Below are 27,934 nucleotides of genomic sequence, written 5' to 3' on the forward strand. Positions count from 1 at the left end.
AGGAAATACTACCATAACAAGAGTACCAGGACAGGAAGTGATACCAAACACAGGGACATAAAGAACAAAGTCTAAACTGTCATGTTGCATCATGACACATCCCTTTGGGACGGCGTGGTGAAGTTGGTAGAGTGGCTGGCCAGCAATCGGAGGGTTGCTGATTACTGGGGTTCAATCCCCACCTTCTACCATCCTAGTCTAGTCTGTTGTGTCCTTGGGCAAGACACTTCACCCCTTGCTCCTGATGGCTGCTGGTTAGCGCCTTGCATGGCAGCTCCCGCCATCAGTGTGTGAATGGGTGAATGTGGAAATAGTGTCAAAGCGCTTTGAGTACCTTGAAGGTAGAAAAGCACTATACAAGTATAACCCATTTATCATTTGTTTCTACGTGACCCTTACAAATAATATATATATATATATATATATATATATATATATATATATATATATATATATATATATATATATATATATTTATATATAACATAAATATAACTGCGAATAAATTGTTACAATTTACGATTATCCATTTTGCCATATGAGGAAATTGTGATTAATCACATGTCCATTAAATTGGACATGTGCACTGCTGCCTATATTTTGACTGACATAGAAATATGAATGGACGTATTCTCCGACTATGTGGTTGTGAAAAATTCTTCATCTGCAGTGACTTTTTGGCTGCAAATCAGTGAAGGTATGTTATGAGAGTGTACATTTAGTCGTTAGACCAGCACTAGTTTGTGGTGTTTCAAGTCAGGAGACTCAATCTTTTTTGCATTGGAATATGTTCAAGTATGTAAACACATTTTTACATTTATTTCATTAAAAAAAAAACTTCAAAATCTAATTCATTAATCAAACATAGCATGCTAGGATAGAATAGAATATTTATCCCACAATGAGGAAATACTTTTGCCAATATAGTCTATTTGGCCACCTGCCTTGACTCATATATGAACTTGAAGTGCCATCCCATTTCTAACCCATAGAGTTCAATATGATGTCGGTCCAACTTTTGCAGCTATTACAGCTTCAACTCTTCTGGGAAGGCTGTTCACAAGGTTGCGGAGTGTGTTTATAGGAATTCTCGACCATTCTTCCAAAAGCGCATTGGTGAGGTCACACACTGATGTTGGTCGAGAAGGCCTGGCTCTCAGTCTCCGTTCTAATTCATCCCAAAGGTGTTCTATCGGGTTCAGGTCAGGACTCTGTGCAGGCCAGTCAAGTTCATCCACACCAGACTCTGTCATCCATGTCTTTATGGACCTTGCTTTGTGCACTGGTGCACAGTCATGTTGGAAGAGGAAGGGGCCCGCTCCAAACTGTTCCCACAAGGTTGGGAGCATGGAATTGTCCAAAATGTTTTGGTATCCTGGAGCATTTAAAGGTTCTTTCACTGGAACTAAGGGGCCAAGCCCAACTCCTGAAAAAAAAAAAACACACCATAATAACGCCTCCACCAAATTTCACACTCTGCACAATGCAGTCCGAAATGTAGCGTTCTCCTGGCAACCTCCAAACCCAGACTGGTCCATCATATTGCCAGATGGAAAAGCGTGATTCATCACTCCAGACAAGGCATCTCCATTGCTCTACATGCTTTACACCACTGCATTTGACACTTTGCATTGGACTTGGTGATGTATGGCTTAGATGCAGCTGCTCGGCCATAGAAACCCATTCCATGAAGCTCTTTACGTACTGTACATGGGCTAATTGGTAGGTCACATGACGTTTGGAGCTCTGTAGCAACTGACTGTGCAGAAAGTCTTTGCACCCCTCTCTGTCAGTTTACATGACCTACCTGAGTTATGCCCTTTAGCAGCCAGATGGCAGTAGAGGGTTGAATATCTTAAAATGTGTTTTGCGACAATTCCAACTTTGACCACAAAGTAATTTGCTATGTAGAGTGGCGCTTTCCATCCTTTTCAGCCGACCGCATTGCAAAATGATTGCCCCCTTTTCCTCTCATGCGAGATCCTCACAGGAATGAGGCCAAATGAATCCCTTCCCCACTGTATTATCAATATAGGGGAGAGTCTCCACACTGTTTGTGGAGGTACACAATTAAAGTTAAGTTAAAGTACCAATGATTGTCACACACACACTAGGTGTGGTGAAATTTGCCCTCTGCATTTCACCGATCCCCTTGTTCACCCCCTGGAAGGTGAGGGGAGCAGTGAGCAGCAGCGGAGGCCGCGCCCGGGAATCATTTTTTGGTGATTAAACCCCCAATTCCAACCCTTGATGCTGAGTGCCAAGCAGGGAGGTAATGGGTCCCATGTTTATAGTCTTTGGTTTGAACTCACGACCTACCGACCTCAGGGCAGACACTCTAACCACAAGGCCACTGAGCAGGTTATTAAATTATTAAATAAATTAGCTGCTCGCTATCAATCGGGGGACTAAAAATAAATAGTGTCAGCCAGAGGGGTGATCACCATTTACAGGCACTAATCGGCCTACTTTTTCATGAAAATCGGCGGTTACTGATCAATAGCCAATCGATCGGCACGTCCCTTGTAAAAACACGGTTAGAACAAGAGAGAAGCCTTAAAGAACACCAAGGAGAACATTAAAGAGGACAGAGCTGTTGGAACCAGGTGCCACTTCAGCAGTGCCATTTTTTTACATACAGCAACCAAAGTAAAAAGCAATGAAAAAATAAACAGTTGAATATATATTGCACACATACCATGCTTAGATAAATAATACAACAAACAAACACCATCTTAAAGGGGAACTGCACTTTTTGGGGGAATTTTGCCTATCGTTCACAATCATTATGAGAGACAAGAACATGCGTAATTTTTTGAGGGGTTAGAGATGATTAAAAAATGCTTTCATGGTAGCCTTCAAAGCCACCTAAAACAACTTCAAAACCCTCCATCGACATTCTATATACGCGCTGCAAGAGGGACAAGCGGTAGAAAATGGATGGATGCAAGTCTTTATATAATGTAGGGACAAACACGTTTGTGACAATATGTAATATGTTCAATATTTACTGTATCTTGATCGTTTTAATCCACATTGGGACTTCCTTCTCTGGCGCATTTATTTCCGTTTCCATAGCAACGCACATCCGACTTCCGGCGTCTACTGTGTGTTTCTACTTCCGCAAACAAACACGCGATCACGAAGTGAAGTGAATTATATTTATATAGCGCTTTTCTCTAGTGACTCAAAGCGCTTTACATAGTGAAACCCAATATCTAAGTTACATTTTTAAACCAGTGTGGGTGGCACTGGGAGCAGGTGGGTAAAGTGTCTTGCCCAAGGACACAACGGCAGTGACTAGGATGGCGGAAGCGGGGATCGAACCTGGAACCCTCAAGTTGCTGGCACGGCCACTCTACCAACCGAGCTATACCGCCCCATCATGGCAGACTTGGTAACTGACAACAAAGACGACTATTTTTGGACAAATGAGGATTCACAACCTTATCTTTTTGCAGCTGGATATACTAACGGAGGATGAACTCCTGCTTATAGAAGCAAGCACAAAGAAGAGTTTAGGGCCTTGCTCAGTGGCCTAGTGGTTAGAGCGTTCGCCCTGAGATCGGTAGGTCGTGAGTTCAAACCCTAGTCATCCCAACGACTATAAAAATGGGACCCATTACCTCCCTGCTTGACACTCAGCATCAAAGGTTGGAATTGAGGGTTGAATCAGCATATGAATCCTGAGCACAGCCAGCGCTGCTGCTCACTGCTCCCCTCACCTCCCAGGGGGTGCAACAAGGGGATGGGTCAAATGCAAAGGGTAATTTCACCACACCTAGTGTGTGTGTGACTATCAGTGGTACTTGAACTTTAACTTTTCTTAACTTAAAACATTGGCGCAGAAGGAAGCTGAGAGAGTGAAGTCGGTGCGATTTGGTCACGCTGCAAATCTGGAACTTTTGAGCAAAAATATGATGAATTATTGGAGGGCCCGAATCAACCGGAAACGTCCCCCGGCCAGCTTGACTAAGCGCACAACTGTCCATGGAGTAAGTCACTATTGTTCATAATACATGCAGTACACTGTCTGGCTTGCTGTGTATAAACAAAACATGAAATGCGGGCTAATACTTTACAGATACTGTAATATGATGGTTCATGTTTTTCAGTCTGTACAGGTAATTGTCATATCGAAGTGTTGTGCGTTACAAACTCAAACACGTTTCGTGCTGACGTTGTTACGTTCGGCGGGGGAAGGAGATGACACAGCGACAGGATGAAGCTCAACAGGTTTATTTGAGCTTGATAATGGAGTGGAGTGTGTATGCTACTGGAGGTGTGTGAAGCAGAACCATGGGATGGATTCGCCAGGTTTGTTGTAAGTGCGTGTTGGATGAAATAGTCCAGAAGTCCAGTGGGGCGAGGCAGGAAGGAAGTCCGTAACGTGCGAGAGGTCTGGGACTAGAGAGAGGCGGTCCAATTCCAGGGGGAAGTCCAGGGAAGCGAGGCGCACAGCTCGATCCAAGGAAGCAGAAGGAATGCCGCGGGGACAAAAAGGGGCACGTGAAACGAGAGCAGAGGGAAGCACAGAGAGCAGGTATACAAGGAGGGAAGCTTGAGACGCGATGAATAGAATAGAATAGAAAGTACTTTATTGATCCATGGGGGAAATTCAGCACCACAGTTCACTCACAATAAACAATAAACACTTGGTTATTTTTTACATGTGAATAATTGAAATACAGTCTATTATACAGCATTATTCACATGTGAATAATATAAATACAGTCTATTATACAGCATTATTCACATGTGAATAATATAAATACAGTCTATTATACAGCATTATTCACTTGTGAATAATATAAATACAGTCTATTATACAGCATTATTCACATGCGAATAATATAAATACTGATAATTCTACTACTGATAACAGCGAACTACGTTCTAGCACTGGATCTCAGGATGCGCTGGTCTTTATGGCGTCGATCCTCATCAGATGCAGGTGCGTTGATTGCTGATTGCCTGCAGCCGACGAACGAGCAGGGGCGTGTCCCGAGGTGCTTCCAGCGGAGCCACCAGCGGTGCTTGCTGCGGAGGGAATGATGGTATGCGCATGGGTCGTGACAGACGTAGAAGCTAGCTTATCTCTTGCCGTAGTTAGCTTTTACGGCTAATAGCGTAGCACGAGGATGTTTATTTTACTGAGCCAGTCAATAGACGAGAATAATGTCTCAACCCACCAGTCTTTTAATCAAATTTGACTCTGGTATTTTTTTTTTAATTGATTCAAATTTAAATAAAACAAGCTGAGAATCAATAGAACAAAGTTGAACTTACAGCTCTGATCATACTTAGCATTTTTTTTAAACTCACTTTTTTTCTCCCTCAGCGTTATGCCTCTCACCTGCAGCATCCATTGCAATCAATTATGCACGTGAGGTGAGGAACTCATTCATCGACTTTTAGGACAGCTACTTTCCTTACTGAGGAGTTGGCAGCAATGGTTGCAGCATCTGTTTAAGAACATATCATATATTATATGATATATTAACATATCATATAGTGTGCAGAATTTCAAAGCAGTAGGTTGTAAGTTCAAACCCCGGCCGAGTCATACCAAAGATTATAAAAATGGGACCCATTACCTCCCTGCTTGGCACTCAGCATCAAGGGTTGGAATTGGGGGTTAAATCACCAAAAATGATTCCCGGGCGTGGCCACTGTTGCTGCTCACTGCTCCCCTCACCTCCCAGGGGGTGGAACAAGGGGATTGGTCAAATGCAGAGGGTAATTTCACCACACCTAGTGTGTGTGTGACTATCAGTGGTACTTTAACTTTAAATACGATTCTTACATTTGTAAATCAACCTCAAGACACTTTGACAGTGTTTTTTAAATGATAGATTAAATATTATTAAAAAAGATGTATAATATGTGTATTATTTTGTAAAGGTCCCCAAGGAACACTTGTGGCAATATATATAAAACTATATATTACAATATATACCAGGGATGTCAAACAGGTTCAATCCGGCCCGGGTGATGAGTTTGCTAAGTGTAAAATTTAATTATTCATTTAAGAAACTGCTGTTCTAAATGTGTCCACTGGATGTCGCAATAGCAATTCTGTTAGGCAAGCAAATAGTTTATACCGGGGGCGAGCAAGTATACCAAGCAAGAGGTACACGATAAAGCGGGGCTGTGACTCCTCCCCTCGACCTACTGTAAAACTAATTTTTTTTAAAAGTTAAGTTTAAATAAAGTGAACAATGTGAGATTTACTGCAATACTGTCAGTCTTTTAAGTTTTTATTTTTAACTTGTTGAAATTGTTCACACATTGCACAGCTTGTATTATTCTATCAATACACAGTGATGCCTCGGAGGCAGGGAGTAACTCAACCCTCCTGAATTTCTACATCAGTTTGTATGGTTTGTTGGGTTAGTACAGGATTAATATGTGGAAAAGACGAATGAGGTAGTTGATAGTAGTTTTTTTTATGCTTTATTTTGTTTTTGTTCAACCCTAGATGGGCTGTGACTTAAAGTTCAATTGCTCTGTATTTACACTGAGATTAAGTCTGAGTTCATTGTGTTCTTCATGGTGTTTTTGAAACTGCATCAATTTTTTCTTCCTAAATCATACAGGGAAAACCAAAGGTGTGCTCATTGCACAGGAGGCTAGCGCGGGAGCTAGCATACACAAACAGGAATCAAAGTCGTCGTCAACTGTTGCGGGTAGCAAATTAGGAAGCCAGACTGACTGACCGGAAAAGTCAGTATTAAATAGCGCTCTGATCAGTGTTCGGGAAACAGGTGAGCGTCCCGAACACCAATCAGAGACAGGTGAAAACAATAAGCACCCATGGTAACTGAAAATAAAACAGAGGGAATCCAAAAACCAAACAGATCATGATCCGGGCAGCGGATCATAACAATTTTGGGCCGAAGTAAAACAAAGAAAACAATCTGAAGTTGTCGTAGTTGTATTTTTAAGTTATCATGCCATGATTTTACCCGTCCGGCCCACATGGAAATAGATTTTCCTCCATGCATCCCCTGAGATAAAACTTGTTTGACACCCCTGATATATACTATGTATTATAATATTGTTTAAAGTATAATAAACAAAGTTTTTTTTTGCAGAAAAAAAATGACTCTTCCAGTTTGAAACTATGTATTGACATTCTACACTGTAGAGCAGTGTTTTTCAACCACTGTGAGATACAGTCTGGTGTGCCGTGGGATTGTCATTTCACCCATTTGGGTTAAAAATATTTTTTGCAAACCAGTAATTATAATCCACAAATAATGTGCCGTTGTTGAGTGTCGGTGCTGTCTAGAGCTCGGCAGAGTAACCGTGTTATTCTCTTCCATATCAGTAGGTGGCAACAGGTAACTAATTGCTTTGTGGCTGTGTTGGCCCTGCGATGAGGTGGTGACTTGTCCAGGGTGTACCTCGCCTTCCGCCCGATTGTAGCTGAGATAGGCTCCAGCGCCCCCCGCGAACCCGAAGGGAATAAGCGGTAGAAAATGGATGGATGGATGGGTGTGGGAAACATGGTTTGTCGTGATCACAGTATGAAGACGACAGCGGAAGGCAGCGTGCAGGTCAAAACTTATCTAATGCTTAAACCAAAAAATTAAAAAAAGGTGACTGCCCCTAATAAAAAGGCATTGACGCTTTGGGAAGGCTATGCAGAACAAAACTACAACTGAACTGGCTGCAAAGGAAACAAAAACAGAATGCTGGACGACAGCAAAGACTTACAGCATGTGGAGAAGAGATGGCGTCCACAAAGTACATCCGAACATGACATGACAATCAACAATGTCCACACAAAGAAGGACAGCAACAACTGAAATAGAGTGATAGCTAAAACAAAGTACCGTATTTTTCGGAGTATAAGTCGCACCGGAGTATAAGTCGCACCTGCCGAAAATGCATAATTAAAAAAGAAAAAAACATATATAAGTCGCACTGGAGCCCGGCCAAACTATGAAAAAAACTGGGACTTATAGTCCGAAAAATACGGTAGATGCGGGGAATATCGCTCAAAAGAACCTGCAACAGGAAAATACCAACAAAACAGGAAAAGCCACTAAAATAGGAGCGCAAGACAAGAACTAAAACACTACACACAGGAAAACAGCAAAAAATTCAAAATAAGTCACAGCGTGATGTGACAGGTGGTGACAGTACTCCTACTTTGAGACAAGAGCTATATTGATGCATGCTTGGTTATGGTTTAAATTCATATCCAAAGACTTTTTATTGTCAATATCGAGTTTCATTCTGCTGGTGGTGTGCCTTCGGAATTTTTCAATGAAAAAAATGTGCCCTGGCTCAAAAAAGGTTGAAAAACACTGCTGTAGAGCTCAAAGACTGAATCAGGAGAATACTAATGTCCAAAGACTCATTTTGAAACATTTCTCCAACAAGAAAAGCAGTTTCATTCAGTTATTTCATTAGTTTCGTTAGGGAACTGTTCCTGCCTTCCGCCCGAGTGCAGCTAGGATAAATTTAGCATTTTTTTTTAATATCGTAACTCCACTACGGTGTTAATGGCAATTTTAGATGTGTCAGTGATGCGAAGTGTAAGAAGAAGTAGAAATGAGCTCATCACTCAGCACGCAACAATACAGCAGACATGCAAGCTCTATATGCCATGCTGGTTATTGTTAACTTTACCGCCTCTATTTTTAACCTTTACGTCCATCTCGGGTCTCGATGAGCACAAAATGGCACAAGTTGCACATCCACAGACGCTGCAAAGGATATCCTGGTTCCAAGGACAGGAAAAATGTTTTTCCTCTAATAAGTGGTCACCTCCCCCACCGCTGCAGCTCTGACGCTGACTCACAAGCACACTAACGCACAAACACTCACAATTGTTTGTTAATTGCAAAAACAGGCATTGTTTTTCTGTGTTGTTTGTTTTTTACCTCAGACAAACATGGCTTTAGGCTGTCTGATTCCGTGTTTTCAAACTGTTCTCTCCAAAGTAAACATACTTTTATCAGCCATGTGAAGGAACAAACAAATAAGCCATAATGCCCACAAATGACACTTGATATCATAATACTAATTCAAGCCTTTGAACTGAGCCCCCGACGGCTTCTTATCAGTCCGGCGGTGTCCTTTCTTCTCCACCAAATTAGTCAGGCTCCCCCCCAGCCTCATTTCCTTATGCGCAAGATCTGGTTTTCATCAAAAGGTCAAAGGTCACAGCCTTGCCATTTCTGCTCCTGGGAGAGGAGAAAAACCTCCCATGTCCTTTAAAATGAAAGGCTGTGGCGGCCACTTTGATTTTGTGTTTATAAGACACGTTAAAATCAATCCAGTGTATTTCCAACCGTCAATTATAGTTGATTACATGCAAAATAAAGGACAATATATTTTTAACAATTTATTTTTTTAATTTAAGATTGTTATTAATACTTTTTCTGATGCAAATACTATATTAATATAATACATGCCAATACAGTTTCTGAATGGCTTTTTTGTCTGAAATTTTAATGACTTTCCTCATTGTGGAAATACTACATCAATATTATACAGGCCAATGGAATTATTTACATATTTTTAATTATTTATTTTTTTGATTGTGCAAATATTACATTGTACATTTTAAAGAGGCTAACACATGTTCTCAGTTATTCGTCTAAATTGTCAATTAACCGGTAAATGTTGTGATTATACAAATACTGTATTAATAAAGTATGGGCCAATACTTTTTTGTCATTATTTTTGTACTAAGTTTTAGTTAATAGATACATTTCCTGACTATACTATATTTTGTCTAAAAGTTTGAATGTTTGATAAATTTCCTGATTACCCAAATATTATATGGATATTATATGGATAAACAACTTCTTCTCAATTATTTTTTTTTGCGTAAAATAATAATCGATAATCGTCTTGGATATGCATATACTATAACAATATTACATGCGCCACCAAAATGTTATAGTAATACAATACTAACAAATATTACACTATATTATAGCAGTAGTGATATTATTAAAGCATAATAATATTTACCTTTATCATCACTATTACTATCAACTCAAATGTAGCAATACATACAGTCGTGGTCAAAAGTTTACATACACTTGTAAAGAACATAATGTCATGGCTGTCATCTGATCACAGAACTTTCCTCCAGAAGGTCTTATCTTTGTCCATTTGATGTCAGATGAAACAAAAATTTAGCTGTTTGGCCACAATATCCAGCAATATGTTTGAATGAGAAAAGGTGAGGCCTTTAATCCCAAGAACACCATTCCTACCGTCAAGCATGGTGGTAGTAGTATTATGCTCTTGGCCTGTTTTGCTGCCAATGGAACTGGTGCTTTACAGAGAGTAAATGGGACAATGAAAAAGGAGGATTACTTTCAAATTCTTCAGGACAACCTAAAACATCAGCCCGGAGGTTGGGTCTTGGGCGCAGTTGGGTGTTCCAACAGGACAAAGACCCCAAACACACGTCAAAAATGGTAAAGAAATGGCTAAATCAGGCTATAATTAAGGTTTTAGAATGGCCTTCCCAAAGTCCTGACTGTGTGGACAACGCTGAAGAAACAAGTCAATGTCAGAAAACCAACAAATTTAGCTGAATTGCACCAATTTTGTCAAGAGGAGTGGTCAAAAATTCAACCAGAAGCTTGTGGATGGCTACCAAAAGCGCCTTATTGCAGTGAAACTTGCCAAGGGACATGTAACCTAATATTAGCATTGCTGTATGTATACTTTTGACCCAGCACATTTGGTCACATTTTCAGTAGACCCATAATAAATTCATAAAAGAACCAAACTTCATGAATGTTTTTTGTGACAAACAAATACGTGCTCCAATCACTCTATCACAAAAAAATAAGAGTTGTAGAAATTATTGGAAACTCAACACAGCCATGACATTATGTTCTTTACAAGTGTATGTAAACTTTTGACAAAGACTGTACATTAGATAAATAGGTAGATTATAAGAGCAAGGACAATAAAAAACAACATATATATATATATATAGTAAATATACCATGTTAAGATAATGATGATAATAAATCACGCTTAGTGGGGTTTTCAGTGTTGTGTATGTATATGCTTGTAAGTCTGTACACATGTATGTATGAATATGTGTTTACCGAAACATGTATTTATGCATATGCATGTAATAACGTATGTACAGTATTTGTTTTTTGTCACCTACTGCAGGGCGTGTGGGAGCCGGGAGGTGGTCTCTGTGCAGTGCGGCTGCAAAAAAAAATATGGCGGTGCCACCAAAGAAAGTTGTAAGTGCTAGCACGGTAACACTTTAGTATAGGGAACACATATTCACCATTTTTTAGTTGCTTATTAACATGCAAATTAGTAACATATTGGCTCTTAAATAGTCATTATTAAGTACTTATTAATGCCTTATTCTGCATGACCTTATTATACAACCAGTAAGCCATTAACTAAGAGTCTTCCCTCATTAACCTCAGAATTATAGCTTATTAGTAACCCTAACCCTAACCCTAACCCAGAGGTGTCCAAACATTTTCCAGCGAGGGCCACATAGAGAAAAACTGAAGGTTGCGAGGCCCACTTTATTACATTTTGTATATGATAAGTACTCAAACCAAAACAATGTAGGTGAACATATGCTAACATTTGAAAAACACTTCTACATCTTAGCTTTGTGTTATAGATAACAAAGCAATAACATCCATCCATCCATCCATCTTCTTCCGCTTATCCGAGGTCGGGTCGTGGGGGCAGCAGCCTAAGCAGGGAAGCCCAGACTTCCCTCTCCCCAGCCACCTCATCCAGCTCCTCCCGGGGGATCCCGAGGCGTTCCCAGGCCAGCCGGGAGAGATAGTCTTCCCAACGTGTCCTGGGTCTTCCCCGTGGCCTCCTACCGGTCGGACGTGCCCTAAACACCTCCCTAGGGAGGTGTTTGGGTGGCATCCTGACCAGATGCCCGAGCCACCTCATCTGGCTCCTCTCGATGTGGAGGAGCAGCGGCTTTACTTTGAGCTCCCCTCGGATGACAGAGCTTCTCACCCTATCTCTAAGGGAGAGCCCCGCCACCCGGCGGAGGAAACTCATTTCGGCCGCTTGTACTTTTGATCTTGTCCTTTCGGTCATGACTTAAAGCTCATGACCATAGGTGAGGATGGGAACGTAGATCGACTGGTAAATTGAGAGCTTTGCCTTCCGGCTCAGCTCCTTCTTCACCACAACAGATCGATACAGCGTCCGCATTACTGAAGACGTCGCACCGATCCGCCTGTCGATCTCACGATCCACTCTTCCCTCACTCGTGAACAAGACTCCGAGGTACTTGAACTCCTCCGCCTGGGGCAAGGTCCCCCCACCCCAACCCGGAGATGGCACTCAACCCTTTTCCGGGCGAGAACCATGGACTCAGACTTGGAGGTGCTGATTCTCATTCCAGTCGCTTCACACTCGGCTGCGAACCGATCCAGTGAGAGCTGAAGATCCTGGCCAGATGAAGCCATCAGGACCACATCATCTACAAATAGCAGAGACCTAATCCTGCAGCCACCAAACCAGATACCCTCAACGCCCTGACTGCGCCTATAGCAATAACATCATTCATGATTATTTTAAGAATGATTTTACTTGTATTTATGTTAACTGTGCTCTAAAGTAAGTTTGTATGTACTAATATTGCTATTATACAGTCAACTGAAATGCTTTTGAGGGATTTTGTACACTCAAAAACAGCTTGTCGGACATTTTGGTTTTCAGGTCCCACTTTTGGGGGATTTGGTTCCGTTTAATTTTTAATAGTTTTTTGTTCGAATTTGGGACCTGTTTAGTTTGTCTATGGAATGTGTCACGGGCCAATACAAATTAAGCTGCGGGCCGCACTTTGGACACCCCTGCCCTAACCCTTATATTTTCCCTTAGTGCAGGGGTCGGCAACCCGCGGCTCTTTTAGCGCCGCCCTAGTGGCTCTCTGGAGCTTTTTAAAAAATGTATGAAAAATGGAAAAAGATGAGGGGGGAAAAATGTATATTTTTTGTTTTAATATGGTTTCTGTAGGAGGACAAACATGACACAAGCCTCCCTAATTGTTACAAAGCACACTGTTTGTATTAAACATGCTTCACTGATTCGAGTATTTGGCGAGCGCCGTTTTGTCCTACTAATTTTGGCGGTCCTTGAACTCACCGTAGTTTGTTTACATGTATAACGTTCTCCGACTTTCTAGGACGTGTTTTATGCCACTTCTTTTATAAATGATAAATGGGTTGTACTTGTATAGCGCTTTTCTACCTTCAAGGTACTCAAAGCGCTTTGACACTACTTCCACATTTACCCATTCACACACACATTCACACACTGATGGAGGGAGCTGCCATGCAAGGCGCTAACCAGCACCCATCAGGAGCAAGGGTGAAGTGTCTTGCTCAGGACACAACGGACATGACGAGGTTGGTACTAGGTGGGGATTGAACCAGGGACCCTTTTTCTGTCTCATTTTGTCCACCAAACTTTTAACGTTGTGCATGAAAGGTGAGTTTTGTTGATGTTATTGACTTGTGTGGAGTGCTAATCAGACATATTTGGTCACTGCATGACTGCAAGCTAATCGATGCTAACATGCTATTTAGGCTAGCTATATGTACATATTGCATCATTATGCCTCATTTGTAGCTATATTTGAGGTCATTTAGTTTCCTTTCAGTCCTTTTAATTCAATTTATATCTCATGACACACTTCTGTATGTAATATGGCTTTTAATTTTTTGCGGCTCCAGACAGATTTGTTTTTGCATTTTTGGTCCAATATGGCTCTTATTTCAACATTTTGGGTTTCCGACCCCTGCCCTAGTGTCCAAATAACTGCAAATTAAGTCTTTGTTACTTTAATAAGCAACTAATTAAAGGTGAATATGTTCCCCATACTAAAGTGTTACCGCTAGCACTTTAATAAAATAAATTTAAAAAAAGATAGAAACGGTATTGAATTCATGAAAGAACTTGGTAGCCAAGTACCAAAGGGGCACATCTGCTTGCCTATGAAATGTGTTTTGTATTGATATTGTATCATGTAGTGTTTCTTATGGGATGTATTTATTTCGTTACGGTTTTTGTCAGACCTTTTAGAACAGAAAGCAAAACTCAATACTTATTAGTAGCAATATTTCAGCTTTTTCTATTTTTCCAAGCTGCAGGACACTAATGGCTCCAAGTCCCCACTTTGTCACACCGCCGTTGTGTTCGGTGATGGAAAGTTTCTATTGAAATTCAGCTGAACATTCAAATCAAAGCCAATATGTTTGTTTTGTCTTTACAAAGTTTTCAACTCCGGTCATTTTTAAACCACTCCGGCTGTTGTTCATTCCAAAAACTTATCGGTGAGAGTGTAAAAAGTGTAAAAATGATGTGCCTGAGGCAGCGCACCGTGACTACTCTAATCTCTCCAAATAAACACTCCTCCCTCCCCCCTGGATTCACATCTGGGCTCGGGTGTTATCACAGAAAGCCTTCACTGCCCAGACACCAGCCTGTGTTCAGCACACACACACACACACACACACACACACACACACACACACACACACACACAGAGTCATATCTCAAGCTGCAGTCAGACTGAGGAAACCAAATGTGAGGGAAGGAAGCGTAGAAGCCAGTAAGAAAGCAGAATTCGCCTCAAGTGGGCACAATTCTGAGCGAGGGAAGTCTTGATGCTTGTGAGACATAGAACATACTAGATGATTCCCTCCAGCGAGGAGAAGAAACTTCAGTAGGCACCTCTTGGACTTTTTACAGAAGAAGGAAATTCTTGACATCTTCTTCCTCAGGAATTTTGAGGGTCCCAACAGTTGCTGCAGCATCAAAACTGCAGGAGGACGCTCATCTTTTCTTCCTCGGTGAGTAAAAACAAACACATTTTTACACTGAAAAGTGTGAGGATCCTTAGTATATAAAAATATATATATATATATTTTTTTTTTTAGTTTTTTTTAAAGCAAACCATTCAAATTCAGAGTCATGAAGAAAAAAACTAACTTTGATGGTCACATGGCATCTTGTTACATGGTAACGTGATTTTTTTCCCCAGGGCTCGCTAATAAACAAGGCATGGAAATACGTATTAAAGTAGCGCAACAAAACAAAAATTAGTAATCACAGCCTGAACATTGTTCCAAGCCATCGTTGATTAGAGGAATTTTTCATCTCCTGCGTGGCTTCATTGTTCTCGGTTATCCTGCAGCGTGGAGGTGGGGTCAGCACACACCATTTCCTTGCACTTAAAGCAGGATTGATTTTCCACTCTTTTACCACTCTTCATCTTCTTCTTTTTTTTTTTTTTTTTTAAGAAAAGTCTTTGTGTCCCCACATTGCTAACCAGTGTAGTAATACTGTAATGATAGATGTAAACATTTTACAGCAAGATAAGAGCACCGCATGTTGGTGGAATGTGACTGCGAGGCCCCCCTCGGAAGCGCCAACCCCCCAAATCTCGAAAGATTATATCTGTTGTTTTATATTTTAAACATATTTTTAGACCTGTGTGAAGATGGCCACCTCACCTTGTCAAAGTCTCCCAAACCAATCCCATTTGTTTGTGCTGCAAAAGAATTTGGCCTAACTATTGTAGTGTTTAAGTCAGGGGTCCCCAAACTACGGCCCGCGGGCCAAATTCGCCCCACCAGCGTCCAAAATCCGGCCCGCGGGAAGTCTCAAGTTTTTTAAAAATTTGTCCGACCGCTTCTATGTTAGCTACCTCTCTTTGTTTACAATGTCTATTTTATTTACATATACTGTAATACTGTACATCACGGGTGTCCAACTCATTTGAGCTCAGGGGCCGCATAGAGGGAAATCCGCGCACACACGGGCCGGACTATTAAAATCATGGCATTGAAACTACAAAATAAAGACAACTTCAGATGGTTTTCTTTGTGTTACTTTGGTCAAAAATAGAATAAACACATTGTGAAAATATTACAATAAAAGTATGGAAAAAAATACCCGGCAGCGGTAAAGTTTATATCAGAGGTCTCCAAACTACAGCGTCCAAAATCTTAAAATGTGTCCTTTCTAATCTATTTTCTACCGCTTGTTACTCTCTGGGTCTCCTAGCCGCTCAAGTAAATCATATTGTCTAAAAATGTATTTTCCCATCGATAACTAGGGATGTCCGATAATGGCTTTTTGCCGATATCCGATATTCCGATATTGTCCAACTCTTTAATTACCGATACCGATATCAACCGATATATGCAGTCGTGGAATTAACACATTAGTATGCCTAATTTGGACAACCAGGTATGGTGAAGATAAGGTACTCTAAAAAATAATAATAAAATAAGATAAATAAATTAAAAACATTTTCTTGAATAAAAAAGAAAGTAAAACAATATAAAAACAGTTACATAAAAACTAGTAATTAATGAAAATTAGTACAATTAACTGTTAAAGGTTAGTACTATTAGTGGACCAGCAGCGCGCACAATCATGTGTGCTTACGGACTGTATCCCTTGCAGACTGTATTGATATATATTGATATGTAATGTAGGAAGCAGAAATATTAATAACAGAAAGAAACAACCCTTTTGTGTGAATGAGTGTCAATGAGTGTAAATGGGGAGGAAGGTTTTTTGGGTAAGTGCACTAATTGTAAGTGTATCTTGTGTTTTTTATGTTGATTTAATAAAAAAACAAAACAAAAAAAACAAAAAAAACCCGATACCGATAATTAAAAAAACAATACCGATAATTTCCAATATAACATTTTAACGCATTTATCGGAAGATAATATCGGCAGGCCGATATTATCGGACATCTCTATCGATAACATGACATCATCGCGCTCGCGCCGCAGTGTGCGTATATGATACACACACACACACATTATTTTTATATATATATATATATATATATATATATATATATATATATATATATATATATGTGAGGGCAGCACGGTGGCAGAGGGGTTAGTGCGTCTGCCTCACAATACGAAGGTCCTGAGCAGTCCTGGATTCAATCCCGGGCTCGGGATCTTTCTGTGTGGAGTTTGCATGTTCTTCCCGTGACTGCGTGGGTTCCCTCCGGGTACTCCGGCTTCCTCCCACCTCCAAAAACATGCACCTGGGGATAAGTTGATTGGCAACACTAAATTGGCCCTAGTGTGTGAATGTGAGTGTGAATGTTGTCTGTCTATCTGTGTTGGCCCTGCGATGAGGTGGCGACTTGTCCAGGGTGTACACCGCCTTCCACCCGATTGTAGCTGAGATAGGCCCCAGCGCCCCCCGCGACCCCGAAGGGATTAAGCGGTAGAAAATGGATGAATGGATATATATATACAAACCCCGTTTCCATATGAGTTGGGAAATTGTGTTAGATGTAAATATAAACAGAATACAATGATTTGCAAATCCTTTTCAACCCATATTCAATTGAATGCACTACAAAGACAACATATTTGATGTTCAAACTCATAAACTTTGGAGCTGTTAACCTTAAAACTTTAATAGTTAGACTGAATAAGTTCGCTGCACAAATGTGGCACAAACAAGTGGGGCTGGTGTGTGGGGAGATTTTGAGTAGTTGGGGGGCTGGTTATAAATAAAACCACGTTCATACCATTAAAAAACAAAAACATAAAACCCTAATAACTAAAAAACCTTAACAGCACATTGAAACTGTTGCAGCACAAACTTAGCATAAACAATCAGGACTGGTTTGGGGTGATTTGAACAAGGTGATGTTGGGGGGCAACTTCACACAGGTGAGTCATAAAATTTTAGTGACTAAAAAATTATAATAAACCAAAATGTTTTGCAGCACCAACGTAGCACAAACGAATGGGACAAGTTTGGGTCTAGTTATGATTAATAACACGTTAATGACATGTTGATCACATAAATAAATACAATGAAACGTTAATAACTTAAAAACCATAACAGCACAAACAAAAATTGTTGCAGTACAAATGTAGCACACACAATTGGGACTGGTTTGGGGTGATTTTTGAGAAGTTTGGAGGGGGCTGCTCACAAAACGTTAACTTAAAAACTATAGTAGTTAGACCAACATGTTTTGCAGCACAAACATAACACAAACAAATGGGACAAGTTTGGGGAAATTTAAACTTGGACATACCATTGAACGTTAATAACTTAAAAACTGTAATGGCACAAACAAACGAACATATTTGCTGCACAAACGTAGCACAAATGAATAGGACAAGTTTGGGGAAATTGTTGACATAGTTTGTGTGGGGGGGCTGGTTAAGAATCCATCCATCGATCCATTTTCTACCGCTTGTCCCGTTCGGGCTCAGCTGCATTCGGGCGGTAGGCGGGGTACACCCTGGACGAGCCTCCTCGCATGGTTAAGAATCACAAAATGTTAATAACTTGAACTATAAAAGTTAGACCAAGAATGTTTGCAGCACAAATGTAGCACACACTAGTGGGGAAAGTTTTGGGAGAATTTGACATAGTTTTGGGTCTGGTTATGCAAACACGTTATATACATGTTAAAAACTTAACAATAATAAAATGTTAATAACTTAAAAACCATAATGGCACAAACAGAAATATTTGCAGCACAAATGTAGCACACATGAATGGGAAAGGTTTTGGAGCTTTTGACATTTAAAAAGTCATTAATTTTACTTTTTAAAACCGATACCGATAATTTCCGATATTACATTTTAAAGCATTATCGGCCGATAATATCGGCCACCCGATATTATCGGACATCTTTAAGAATAAGTATAGTTTTACATGTACAAAACAAAGTGAAATATACAAACCTGTAAATAAATGACGAATTGAATGAAAAAAAAATACTTATGATTAAATGGCAATGAGCATAAAGGCAGGAGAGGAGGATTTATTGCTGTTAAATGGGCCAGGACATGGCAGTAAATCAATTTCTGCAAAGTAAGAATCATTAATTATATATACAATATTTTCATAAGTAGGCAAAAAATCGTTTTCCACCTTCCAGATACATTTTTCAACATTATGAGATAACACCGTTTAGTCACCTTTGCACTCGTTTAATCCAATATAGTAATGCGGCCTGAGGCTCAGCCAATCAGTGACCACAATGCTAAACAGCGTGATCTGATTGGTTTGGTCTCATCTGGTGGCCAATACTACTGTAGTCTTGATAGTTTAGTTTATTTAGCCATTTTCATGCTTGAAAATGCTTAGTTTAGAGTTTAGTTGTCGAATATGCTTAAAAAATACACACGCAAAAAATAAAAATCTGCGACGTGGTAAAATCGTAGTATTTGAAGCACGATGTGACGAGGGACCACTGTAGTTTAAGTCGTTCGATAATTGAGATGGTGTATAAAAAACTAAAATCAAATCCTACGAAAACCGAGGTATTGCTGTACTTTTATAGCACAAAAACAAACGAGCGCTGTTCATTGACTAAAACAGAGGTACAAGTAGAATCACTAAAATAACCGCCTCCTCTGAGTCTAAGTTACTGTATGTTTGACTTTTCAGGCATATTGGTTGAAATTGTACAACCTTTTGACCTTTTGAGTTCCACTGTATCATGCCTATATGTATTTATGATCAATTATTTGTTACTCTCCTGCAGTTCTCCACCAGAAACATGAGCCTGTCACGCAATGGAACATTGGAGAAGACGTCAGAGCAGCCCCCCTCTGAGCCCACCTCCCCCTCCAGAGGGGGAGGTGGAGTGGTGCCCCCTCCGTACTCCATGGGTGGCAGTGAGGTGGCTGACTCCCCTCTGGAGCTGAGGGGCTCCCTGGACTGCTGGGCCTGCTCCGTCTTGGTCACGGCTCAGAATCTGATCATCGCAGTCATCAACGGCATGTTGGCCGGCGCCGTGTTTGGCATCATCCTCACGCCTGCGCTCATCATGATCATATTTGGCTTCCTGTGTCACTCCACGGTCTGTACATCTCTTTTTACTCCTACTCCATTTAGTCCATTTTGTTCATCTCTCAGTGACCTGATACTGTTTTTAAATATCTTCCCCAGACTTCCTGGAGATTAACAATTAATTTTGGACAGCTGTGCTTCATAGCTTTTATTTCTGTATGCAATGCATGATGGGACATTTAGGTGCAAGCATGCATGCTGATACTTTCTCAGGTGCAACTGTGGAATTTGACAAATTTGACTGGTAAAAATGTTTCTATTATATAAGGTACGAACACTTTAGTGTGATGCATTCACTGAAACTACAGTACCGGTAAGTGCATTAGAAAGTGACAAATTTAAAAAAGTACAGAAACTTAAACAATTATATCCCATTTCCCATGCCGTTGTATCTTATTATATTGTTATTATATAGGGTATAGCTGGTAATCTAGTGCCCTGCAGCTCATAGACAGTAATATTTGTTTTACTGTATACTGTATGTGAAGCTCTGTAAGAGCAAATAAACATATTTGATGATTGAATGGTGTTCACAATGGACAAAGCAATAATAAAAAAATATTTATATTCTAAATAACATACAGATTATAATCACAATTATATATTTTTTCAAAAGTCACAAATTTAAAACAAAATTGTGTTATGTCATGTTGCATTGTGTCCCATTACATTACATTGTATTATAAACATTACATTATATAGACAAAATAAGACAAGGCCTGATATAATTTATTATATATTATTATATACTGTACTATATTACATAACATTATATTATCCATCCCTCCAACCATATATTACTATATAATACTTTATATTACATATTATTATTTTAAATCACATTTTATTTTATTTCACTTTATTTTTATTTTACTTTATTATACTAAATTCTAATATAGTATATGTAATATACTATACTATAATATAGTACAGAGTATGTATAGTATAGTATATCATATTACATTACATTATTTTATATTATATTATATTTCTTATATCTATTATACTATTTCAATTATATTATTTTGTCATGAAATGTAACTACATTATAGGCAAGTTTAAAAAAGCAAAGCCAGGCCTGGTGTGGTTTACATATATATATATATATATGCATACAGTATATATATATATATATATATATATATATATATATATACATATATATATATATATATATATATATATGCATACAGTATATATATATATATATATATATATATATATATATATATATATATATATGCATACAGTATATATATATACATATATATATATATATATATATATATATATATATATATATATATATATATATATATATATGCATACAGTATATATATATATATATATATATATATATATATATATACATATATATATATATATATATATGGGATGAGAATCAGCACCTCCAAGTCCGAGTCCATGGTTCTCGCCCGGAAAAGGGTGGAATGCCATCTTCGGGTTGGGGAGGAGACCCTGCCCCAAGTGGAGGAGTTCAAGTACCTCGGAGTCTTGTTCACGAGTGAGGGAAGAGTGGATCGTGAGATCGACAGGCGGATCGGTGCGGCATCTTCAGTAATGCGGAGGCTGTATCGATCCGTTGTGGTGAAGAAGGAGCTGAGCCGGAAGGCAAAGCTCTCAATTTACCGGTCGATCTACGTTCCCATCCTCACCTATGGTCATGAGCTTTGGGTTATGACTGAAAGGACAAGATCACGGGTACAAGCGGCCGAAATGAGTTTCCTCCGCCGGGTGGCAGGGCTCTCCCTTAGAGATAGGGTGAGAAGCTCTGTCATCCGGGGGGAGCTCAAAGTAAAGCCGCTGCTCCTCCACATCGAGAGGAGCCAGATGAGGTGGTTCGGGCATCTGGTCAGGATGCCACCCGATCGCCTCCCTCGGGAGGTGTTTAGGGCACGTCCGACCGGTAGGAGGCCACGGGGAAGACCCAGGACACGTTGGGAAGACTATGTCTCCCGGCTGGCCTTGGAACGCCTCGGGATCCCCCGGGAGGAGCTGGACAAACTGGCTGGGGAGAGGGAAGTCTGGGCTTCCCTGCTTAGGCTGCTGCCCCCGCGACCCGACCTCGGATAAGCGGAAGAAGATGGATGGATGGATGGATGTATATATATTATATATATATATATATATATATATATATATATATATATATATATATATATATATATATATATATATGTATATGTATATGTATATATATATATATATATATATATATATATATATATATATATATATATATATATATATATGTATATATATATATATATATATATATATATATATATATATATGTATATATATATATATATGTATATATATATGGTGTTCCGCGTCTCTAATCATCGGAGCATCCTGAGCGACCCAGCCAGAGATGATCAGGGAATCCATGGGAAATCACTGATCCTTCACTGGAACGAAGGGGCTCTCTGAACTGCTGGGCCTGTGCCGTCTTTGTCTCGGCTCAGAATCTGATCATCGCAGTCATCAACGGCATGTTGGCCGTGTCTGGCATCATCCCTTGTGTCTAAGTCACACACCACGGATCCCCCCTTACGGATCCACAACCACCGGTAGGCCTTTTCTGCGGCCTCGAGGATGTTTTTGGTGGCTTTTCTCGACAGCAGTCCTCTGATGCCAAGGAGTTTGAACACTTGCTGTAGTGAGTGACCCGCAAAACCTCTGCAACAAATTTCGATTGGTTCAAGGCGGGATTTCCAGCCACTGCGGTTAGCTCAGAGTATTTGGACCTCTTGCCTCTTTGGCCCTTAGGGCCTTTGGGCAACAGCTCAGGATTTTCTCCAGGGAGCCCTTCCTCTGGCACAGATTGCACTCCGGAGTGTCTGCTAGGCCCCAAGTGTACACGTTGGCCGGTCTTCGTAAAACATCACACACAGACTGTATGAGGAACTTTGTGCATAGAAGTTTGTTGTAGTAGTCCATGAGAAGGTTGCAGATCTTCCCAGGAACGTAGTTTCTTGTCAGTGCTGTTTCTATAAGTTTGTGTGAGATTGAACCGTAGGCGTTGGTTAGGTCAAGCCAGAGAGTTGCCAAGTTTGCTTTGCTTTCCTTTGCCCGCCAGACTAACTGCGCTACCCCGACTGTATGCTCAAGTCACCCAGGCACTCCAAGTACTCCCCCCTTCTGGACAGAGGTGTCTATGTAAGCGTTATTCAATAGGAACTAGGTTAGCCATTGCGTCACAATCTTAAAGAAAAGCTATCTCAACGCTGAGCAGCGATATTAAACGGAACTGCTCGATGTTGCTGGAGTTCTTTTCCTTTGGGATCCAAACGCCTTCAGCATGTCTCCACTGGCTAGCAACTTTCCCTCTTCGCCATATCACCTTCAAAATCTTCCACAGACATTTGAGGAGTTGTGGACACTGCTTAAAGACCTTGTAGGGAACACAACTGAGGCCAGGAACCGAACTAGATCTTGCAGCTTTGACAGTTTCCTTTTACCTCTGCAAGTATGGGCTCATCGCTGTTGAATTAAGAGACTGGTTCTGGAGGTGTCACCAGTGCCTTGCAAGGGCCAAGCTCCTGATCTTTTTGCAGTTTCATTGAAGGTAGCCCTGAGATGATGGTCAATATCTTGTACTGGGCGAGTGAAGTGGCCACTTCGCTTCTGGCCCAGTTGCCTTTTGGTGAAGGTGAAGGGGTTGCCAATAAAGGCACATCGCTACCAAGTCCTTTTCTTTCCCTTTCTTTGGTGCCATTCGGCCCACCTCAACCTAATGAGCTTCTTTCTTATGATAGTGAGTTCCAACAGAGCAGGTGTCTCTTATTTCTCTCTCTTCCTTTCAGTTCCTGCCTCAGCTGGTTTAACTTGACTTTACGCCGATTGAGCTTTGCTGGGTTTCTTGCTCCTTGCTTCTGTTCCACTCCCAAACGTTCAGCTCTTATGCTCATTATGAGTGAGCGCATGGTTTGGAGTTTCTGGTCAGCGTCAACCTTCGAAATAAGTTCATGGCTTTTGTCCACGTCCTCATCCAGCTTGGTCCACTCCTCACTGTTGGCGACAGGCCACTTCATCTGGCGGTTTTCTAATTTCCTGCTCGGTGGGGGGATTTGTATTCCTTGGAAGCTTTGGGTACTGTAGAGAGGCTCTGGACCTGGCTCCTCCTCCGTCTGACCAGGTACACCAAAGACTGTTGTATCAGCTGCCATTACCAAGCGTTGCTTCACTTGTTCTTTACTAAGGCAGGTCCTCTTAGTCTGGTAGCTTTTCAGATCTCTCGAGTTCTTGCAGACCTTGCCGCATATACAGAATGTGCTTATATTCCGTTATCCATTTGCTTGAGTCATTACCAGTAATTCCGTCCGGTTGGGATGCTCATCCTCCCCCCTTCTCGGGCATCCCTGAGAGTTCTTTGTGGCAAGATTTGGGTGCCCACTCATGGGAGCTGTCTGTCAGGCGGCTGGCCTTTCCTACCCCGATGTTGTCTCTCCGAGCTGTCCACTTTCTCTCCAGTCGTCACCACTTTTTTCATGCACTTTTTTCATGGTTTTCATTCAGCCTTTCCTGGAGGTCACTGGCTGAGCCAGATGTGATAGTACACAAATATACATATATATATATATATATATATATATATATATATATATATATATATATATATACTTTTATCTTTTGAACAAACGACAGCTACCATGACCACCCCCGAACTGTGAACCATCACTGTAGACACTTTTCACCTTTGATCACTAAAGACACTTTTTAACTGCTGCTGTGACCCAAGGTCACCTCCATATTTATACTGTTGACTGTGAATCCAAATGTGCAATAATGTTATGTTACTCACTGTGCCTTGTATATAAAATGTTTTAGTTTTATTTTATTTTAGCTAAGTACCGTGTGACTTGTTGAAGGGTGGACTAGCAAAGTAAGATTTTCATTGTACGGCAAACTGTCTGTTTAACTGTGCATATGACAATAAACAATCTTGAATCTTGAATATATATATATATATATATATATATATATATATATATATATATATATATATATATATATATACAGGTAAAAGCCAGTAAATTAGAATATTTTGAAAAACTTGATTTATTTCAGTAATTGCATTCAAAAGGTGTAACTTGTACATTATATTTATTCATTGCACACAGACTGATGCATTCAAATGTTTATTTCATTTAATTTTGATGATTTGAAGTGGCAACAAATGAAAATCCAAAATTCCGTGTGTCACAAAATTAGAATATTACTACTTAAGGCTAATACAAAAAAGGGATTTTTAGAAATGTTGGCCAACTGAAAAGTATGAAAATGAAAAATATGAGCATGTACAATACTCAATACTTGGTTGGAGCTCCTTTTGCCTCAATTACTGCGTTAATGCGGCGTGGCATGGAGTCGATGAGTTTCTGGCACTGCTCAGGTGTTATGAGAGCCCAGGTTGCTCTGATAGTGGCCTTCAACTCTTCTGCGTTTTTGGGTCTGGCATTCTGCATCTTCCTTTTCACAATACCCCACAGATTTTCTATGGGGCTAAGGTCAGAAATAAAATGAAATAAACATTTGAATGCATCAGTCTGTGTGCAATGAATAAATATAATGTACAAGTTACACCTTTTGAATGCAATTACTGAAATAAATCAAGTTTTTCAAAATATTCTAATTTACTGGCTTTTACCTGTATGTATGTATGTATGTATATATATATATATATATATATATATATATATATATATATATATATATATATATATATATATATATATATATATATATATACGTATATTATATTATGTTGTGCATTGTCTCTCATGAAATGTAACAATATCATAACCATGACACAAAATACGTTCTCTATCATTTGTCTAGAATTGAAATTAATAACAATACTTATATCACAATAAAAATGATAAGTTATTGAAAATATAAGTAAATGAGCAATGTACCAAATACAATGTTTATCAGTATAACAATGTAGCAGTTGTTGCACATAATTCATGAATGAATACATTAATGCCAGTTTTGATTAGTTCCTTCTTTTTAGGCACTTACTGTACCTAAAGTTATGATTATGTGTCTCACTGCTGCAGGTGCAGCCCCATGGAACTTCAGTGTATTGCTCAGACCTGCTGGATGATGCCGGCTGTGTGGCTCTGCTGGTTGTTGGCTTTCTGCTGCTCACACCTCTGCTGGTGCTGGCGCTCGCCGCCTTCTGTCGCCTGGCTCGTCACCTTCAGCTGGGCATGTGCTTCATCCCCTACAGCCGGGCCGTCTACAAGAACCTGCCGCCCACGCGACGCAGGGAGTCAGTCGCGGGCGGCTGTTGCGGCCATCAGGGGGCTTTAGAGAGGGAGAGGAAAGGCAGCGTTTGGGTGTGAGGAGATGTGACCTTTAACCTTAGGAGAAAAGTGGATTTGAATATATTTTCGAATGTTTTTCTAGCTGAAGCTATTATAAAAATCCGTCCGACACTTCCATAATTTTTTTTTTCTATTCACTTCTTTTGTATTTTGTAAGATGACTTTTTACTATAAAACTTTTATTTTACAGTCAAGTCTTGTTTTTTATGTACAATAAGTTAAAAAGTGTCACGTTATAAGACAGGGGTGTCAAACTCATTTTAGATTGGGGGCCACATGGAGAAAAACCTACTCCCAAGTGGGCCGGACTGGTAAAATCACGGCACGATAACTTACAAATAAAGACGACTTCAGATAGTTGTTTTTGTTTAAAAATAGAACAAAATGTACAAATCATAATGTTGTTGTTTTTTTTTTTTACACTTACATGTTGCGGTTAATAATATTCTATCTTTATTAGTCGTTATTTATATTTTCAGAATAAATTATGTGATAATGTTCATCAGTCAACTCACTAGTGTTAATTTTCAATCTATCAAGATAAAAAAAAAAATATTAAAATCAAATTACAGTATGTTACTTATGTAGTTTGATCATTTTCCTCGACTGATGTACTAACATCATGTGGTTTATTTTGTACATATGTAGCATTGTCTACAAACATACAAAAAATTGCTTTTGCGACATCGAATGGACACATTTAGAACAGCTGTTTCTTTCATTCAAAAATTTCGGATTACCGTATTTTTCGGACTATAAATAAAGAAGTTTTTTTCCTTCTTTATTATGCATTTTTGGCAGGTGAGATGTATACTACGGTGCGACTTATACTCCGAAAAATACGGTAATTTTTAGATTTGGCAAACTCATCCCGCGGGCCGGATAAAACCTGTACGTTTGACACCCCTGTTCTAAGACCTTCAGCAAATATCGGATGCATACACATTTATGCCTATTTTGATACTAGCCTGGAACAAACATTTTAGAAAACAAATGAACAAATGCCTAAACAAATGATGATGATACAAAAATAAGTTAATGTACCAAACTGGATTGACAGCCATGGAGGCCAAAGTGATGTTGATGATGTCCTTTAAAGTGGACAAAAGGCTGACATTTTGTCCTTTTAATAAATGTTTGCTGTATTTTGGCCGTATTTTTTGTTGTGTCACTCCATTGCACACGATCTTTCCTAAGATGTCTTTTTTTCATGTTAAATGTTAACATTTTAATGTCCAATTATTTCACAGGTGTACGATATACACTGGCAATTACTAGACACTATACTCCAAAGCCAAACAGAACATAATAGTCCTTCATTTTGGATTACATTTTTTCCCCTTTTTTTGCTCAAATCTCTCAATCATTTTCAGCCGTGAACAAAAATACCAAACATTTAATGTTTTCTTTTTTTAAACCATTAGAAGGCCTTTTTAGTATACATTTGCATAACATTAGTTATTTTACTAATTTGAACCTGTGACATTATCTGATAAAAAATAAAATAAAAATACATGTTGGATGTTGAGAAATGTATTCAATTTGAAAAATTGAGAAATCGTCAATACCGAGAACATTTAATCCAAATGTTTTTACACCCTTCATAAACTGAAATAATTTTATGTCCTGCTTGGCTTTGAAAATAATTAGAATATAGCCGATCAAAAATAACATCTTCATTCCTCCACCTTGCGGTTATGTTAATTGTATCGTATTGT

The 27,934-nt window shown here is 39.5% G+C and overlaps 2 protein-coding genes across 2 annotated transcripts in view; both read left to right on the top strand.

Moving 5' to 3' along the window:
- Nucleotides 1-11,185, top strand: part of LOC133607435 (uncharacterized) — a 75,735-nt gene extending 64,550 nt beyond the window's left edge. The window contains exon 24 of the transcript XR_009815414.2: nt 11,167-11,185. The gene's annotated coding sequence lies outside the window, so the exon portion shown is untranslated. The remainder of the gene's footprint in view (nt 1-11,166) is intronic.
- A 3,308-nt stretch (nt 11,186-14,493) lies between these two features.
- Nucleotides 14,494-27,372, top strand: tmem88a (transmembrane protein 88 a). Its single transcript, XM_061961565.1, has 3 exons — nt 14,494-14,846; nt 19,553-19,870; nt 25,947-27,372. Exons 2-3 carry the CDS (start codon nt 19,568-19,570, stop codon nt 26,232-26,234), a joined length of 591 nt encoding a protein of 196 aa, XP_061817549.1. The 5' UTR covers nt 14,494-14,846; nt 19,553-19,567; the 3' UTR covers nt 26,235-27,372.
- Nucleotides 27,373-27,934: the final 562 nt, after the last annotated feature.

This window comes from Nerophis lumbriciformis, linkage group LG09 (assembly GCF_033978685.3).
Source record: "Nerophis lumbriciformis linkage group LG09, RoL_Nlum_v2.1, whole genome shotgun sequence".
Lineage (NCBI taxonomy): Eukaryota > Metazoa > Chordata > Actinopteri > Syngnathiformes > Syngnathidae > Nerophis > Nerophis lumbriciformis.